This window comes from Nicotiana tabacum, chromosome 12 (genome assembly GCF_000715075.1).
Source record: "Nicotiana tabacum cultivar K326 chromosome 12, ASM71507v2, whole genome shotgun sequence".
NCBI lineage: Eukaryota > Viridiplantae > Streptophyta > Magnoliopsida > Solanales > Solanaceae > Nicotiana > Nicotiana tabacum.
In genome coordinates, this window is record NC_134091.1 from 71,527,212 (window position 1) to 71,532,009 (window position 4,798).

At 42.6% G+C, this 4,798-nt stretch overlaps 1 protein-coding gene and 1 non-coding gene across 2 annotated transcripts; both read left to right on the forward strand.

Moving 5' to 3' along the window:
- The first annotated feature begins 1,698 nt into the window (after positions 1-1,698).
- Positions 1,699-1,803, forward strand: LOC142167730 (small nucleolar RNA R71). Its single transcript, XR_012697816.1, has one exon. It is a non-coding gene; the product is annotated as a small nucleolar RNA R71 (small nucleolar RNA).
- Positions 1,804-3,041: 1,238 nt separating this feature from the next.
- LOC142167210 (uncharacterized) lies at positions 3,042-3,590 on the forward strand. Its single transcript, XM_075227368.1, has one exon. The coding sequence runs from the start codon at positions 3,042-3,044 to the stop codon at positions 3,588-3,590; it is 549 nt and encodes a 182-aa protein (XP_075083469.1).
- The last annotated feature ends 1,208 nt before the right edge of the window (positions 3,591-4,798 follow it).

The following is a 4,798-nucleotide window of genomic DNA, read 5'->3' on the forward strand; positions in this document are numbered from 1 at the left end:
ATGTCTTGTACTTGCTCAATTTCTCCCATCATCTCGTTTTCACTGTCTTTTTCATCCCCAATCAAAGCTCGTTCAAGAGGATCTATGGGGCTCATATAAGGCACTAATGACGTAACAGCGATTTCCACCACAGAAATCATGGATAGCTCTTCATTGTGGGTTGGCAATCTGAGTGCTTTATACACATTGAATACCTCCACTAGATCATCTACTCTCATTGTCATCTTTCCTTCGTATACATCAATAATAGCTCAGCCCGTGGCTAAGAATGGACGCCCCAAAATAAATGGGACATCCTGATCAGGCTCGTAGTCCAAGATAATGAAATCGGCAGGGAATATGAAAGAACCCACTTAAACTAACACATCTTAATTCACTCCTTCAAGATGAGCAAGGGAGCAATCAGCCAACGGTAAGATTACCGTTGTTGGGAGCGGCTCACCTAACCCCAGCTATCGGAACAAATATAGTGGCATCAAATTGATGCTTGCTTGACTACATGCTTACCAATCGAGATTTGGATAGTGGAACTACCCGGATCCTTCAATTACCGAGGTAGCTTGCTTTGAATTCTTGAGCTACATTCAGTGAGTGCCACAGTCTCGAATTTGGTCAACCTCCGTTTATTTGCCATGATGTCCTTGATGTATTTAGCATATTTGGGCACTTCTTGCAAGTTGTCTACCAGTGGAATATTGATTTGCACCTGCTTCAAAATATCAAGAAATATTTTATACGCGGTATTATCCTTCACTTTCTTCAATCCTTGAGGGAACGGAGGTGGTGGCCTCGCAACTAATAGTGGGGGTTGCGTAGCCACCACCTCTTCAGATGGCTTCTCATACTCCTTTAATTTTTCTAATTCTGCCTCTATTGTGGCCTGCTTCTCATTAACGGTCTCCCATTGCTCAATGAAACAACATTAATCGATGCCTTAGTATTAGTCTCAGTTGCTCAATGACATAACATTAATCGATGCCTTAGTGTTAGCCTCAGTGTCGCTTGGAAGAGCTCCAACTGGTCGAGTATTTTGTGCACTAACAAGTTGTCCCATTTGTCGCTCCAAATTTCTCATTGTTACTGCTTGGGCCTGCTGGTCAGCCATTACTTTCTTCATCATCTCTGCTGTTTGGGCCTGCTGGTCAGCTATAAATTTCTTCATCATTTGCTCCAACTGGTCTATATTGTTGTTGAGGTACTTGTGGCCTTTACGGATTCTGAGCACCTTGGTTTCCACCCCAAGAGAAGTTTGGGTGGTTCCTCTATTTAGGATTGTAAGTGTTCCCATACTGTTGTTTTGCCCCTATTTTCATTACCCATAAAATAGATAGACTATGGATTAACTGGGCATATGTCGCTCGTATGACCCTCTCCACATACTTCACAAAACAATTGAACCTGTTGCACTGGCTGTGCTTGTTGCTTGTTAATAACAAAGGTCATCTGATTGACTTGGTTAGTCAATGTGGAAATCTGCTCTGATAATGCAGAGACGACATCTAACTCGGGAACCCTTGTAAATATTTGCACCGTGTGTCTGCCCATCTCTCCTTGCCAATCAGGATTGCTTTTGGAGAATTTGTTCATATCATCAAAGCTTTTCTCCAACACTTGACCTCCAGCTGTAGCATCTACCACAATCTTTGTCACTAGGTGTAGCCCTTCTATGAAAGTGTGAGTTAACACTTTCTTTGTCTTATTGTGATGAGGACAGTCTTTGAGCAGCCCCTTGAACATCTCCCAATCTGAGTATAAAGACTCCCCCGCTTTCTGTTTAAAGGCGACTATCTCACTTCTGATCTTTGCAGTTTTGCCTGAAGGGAAGAACCTTGCCAAAACTTTCCTTGCTAGATCATTCCATGATGTAATAGTATTAGCCGGTTCTGCCTTCAGCCATCGCTTTGCTTCACCGAACAGAGAGAATGTGAAAAGTGTGAGCCTCACGTAGTATGGAGTGACTCCGTTAGTGATGTAAGTATCACTGATCTCTAAGAAGTTCAGGATATGCTGTTGTGGATCCTCATGTGGAAGACCTATAAACTGCCCATTTGCATAATGCAGTTGGATCATTCTATGTTTCAGCTCAAAGTGCCCAGTGATTCTGGTCTTCACAATACTGGAGGTGACATTAGCAATGCTGGGCATCGCCACCTCCTGAACAACCATATGTTGCTTCTCTGCCATGTTCACAGGAAATTGAACGAGTTCCTGAAGATTATTTGTGTCCCTTGCTTACATCAACCTCCTATGAAATATTCTCCCGGGTTCGGGGTCAAAGCCTTGAAGTTTGTCCTGGCTTCTGACCCTTTGCATTCAATCAAGGTTCCTAAGAGCAGAGCAACAATGAAGTAAAATTAGACTTGACAAAATAAACAATTATAGCTCTAACTAGAAAGTAGTCAATATTCAAGTCCCCGACAACGGCGCCAAAAAATATTTGCTCCCAAACGCACATGCAAGTATACATGGTCGTATAATCAATAAAATGATAAGTTGCGTGGCAAACCCAAAGAGACTTGTATTAACTACCCACTAAATTCACCAAGATTGTTATTCAGCCGAGACAATATAGGTTCAAAAGTGTAATTATACTAAATAATAATTCTAACTAGTAACTAAATTATCAAGCACCTTCTAAACGGGGTTCCTACAACTATTATTCCGGTAGTCCGGCACAGACTAAGTACCAACAACCATGCCCACAGAGGATATATTATGAGTATGGTGATACTAGGCACCTTATGAGAGATTGTGCCAGATTTCAGAGGGGTGGATCTCAGTAGGGTACTCAGGCTATGGCTCCCGCTCCAGTTGCTACTCCACCTGCACAGCCAGCTAGAGGTGGAGGTCAGGCGGGTAGATGACGTCCTAGAGGGGGAGGCCAGGCATGTTGTTATGTTTTCCCTGGTAGGACCGAGGAAGTTGTATCAGATGCAGTCATCACAGGTATTGTTCCAGTCTATCATAGAGATGCATCAGCTTTATTTTATCTGGGATCTACTTATTCATATATGTCATCCTATTTTACTTCATAGTTGAATATGCCTTGCGATTATCTTGACACTCTTGCTTATGAGTCTATACTCGTTATGGATTCTATTGTGGCGAACCATGTCTATCATTCTTTCTTGGTCACTATTGGGGGCTATGAAACTAGGGTTGATCTTCTGTCTCTTGATATGATAGACTTTGATGTGATTTTGAGTATTGATTGGTTATCTCCGTACCATACTATTCTTTATTCTCACGCTAAGACAGTGATGTTGGCTATACCGTGGTTACTGATGTTGGAGTGGAGAGGTTCCTTGGGTCATGTTCCTAGTATAGTGGTGTCTTTTCTGAAGTCTCAATGGATGATTGAGAATGGGTGCTTGGCATACTTAGCCTTTGTTAAGGATGTGAGTGCCGATAATCCCACAGTTGATTTAGTCCCCATGGTGAGGGAGTTTTCAGATGTCTTTCCAGCAGACCTACCTGGCAGGCCACCCGTTAGGGATATTGATTTTGGCATTGACTTGCCACCGGGCACTCAGAATATATTTATTCCATCGTACCACATGGCTCCAGTTGAGTTGAAGGAATCAAAGTAACACTTGCAGGAATCGCTAGATAAAGGTTTCATCAGGCCGAGTGTTTCACTTGGGGTGCTCTGGTTCTATTTATGAAGAAGGAGGATGGTTCCATGAGAATGTGCATTGACTACATGTAATTGAACAAGGTCATTATTAAGAACAAGTATCCACTGCCACTTACTGATGATTTATTTGATCAACTTCAGAGTGCCAGGCTCAAAGTTTGACTTGAGATCGAGGTACCCTCAGTTGAAGATCAGGGCTTCAGATATTCCTAAGATGGCCTTTAAGGCCCATTATCAGCATTATGAGTTCTTGGTGATGTCTTTTGGGATGACCAAAACCCCAGCATCTTTCATGCACTTGATGAACAATGTGTTTCATCTATATCTAGATTTCTTGGTCATCATGTTTATTGATGATATGTTGGTGTATTCTCGTAGCCAGGAGGAGCATGAGCAGCACTCGAGGATTGTGCTTCAGACTTTGAGGGAAAAGAAGCTATATACTAAGTTCTCCAACTGCAAGTTTTGGTAAGATTCGGTGGCTTTATTGGGTCATTTGGTGTCTAGTTAGGGGATTAGGTTGGATCCAAAGAATATTGAGGTTGTTTAGAGTTGGTCCAGACCTTCCACTGCTACAGAGATTCGCATTTTCCTTGGGTTGGCAGGGTATTATTGTCACTCCGTGGAGGGGTTTTCAACTATCGAAGCCCCATTGACTAAGTTGACTCAGAAGGGTGCCCCATTCAGGTGGTCTGACGAGTGTGAGGAGAGCTTTTAGAAGCTTAAGACTGCCTTGACTACAGCTCCAGTTCTAGTTTTTCCTACGGGATCGGTTTCATATATAGTCTACTATGATGCTTCACGGGTTGGCATTAGGTGTGTGTTGATACAGGATGGTAGGGTGATTTCCTATGCTTTACGTTAGTTGAAGCCCCATGAGAAGAACTACCCAGTGCATGATTTGGTTTAGCTGCTATTGTACACGCGCTTAAGCTTTGGAGGCATTATCTTTATGCCATGTCTTGTGAGGTGTATACAGATCACCAAAGTCTTCAACACCTATTTAAGAAAAATGATTTAAACTTGAGGCAACATAGGTGGTTGAAGGTATTGAAAGACTATGATATCACCATTATTTATCATCCGGGGAAGGCCAACATGATGGTCGATGCCTTGAGTAGGAACACAGTGAGCATGGGGAGTCTTGCTTTCATTCCAGCT

Coding starts and splice junctions, on each gene's coding strand:
- LOC142167210 (XM_075227368.1), top strand. CDS start 3,042: ATGCCTTGCGATTATCTTGACACTCTTGCTTATGAGTCTATACTCGTT.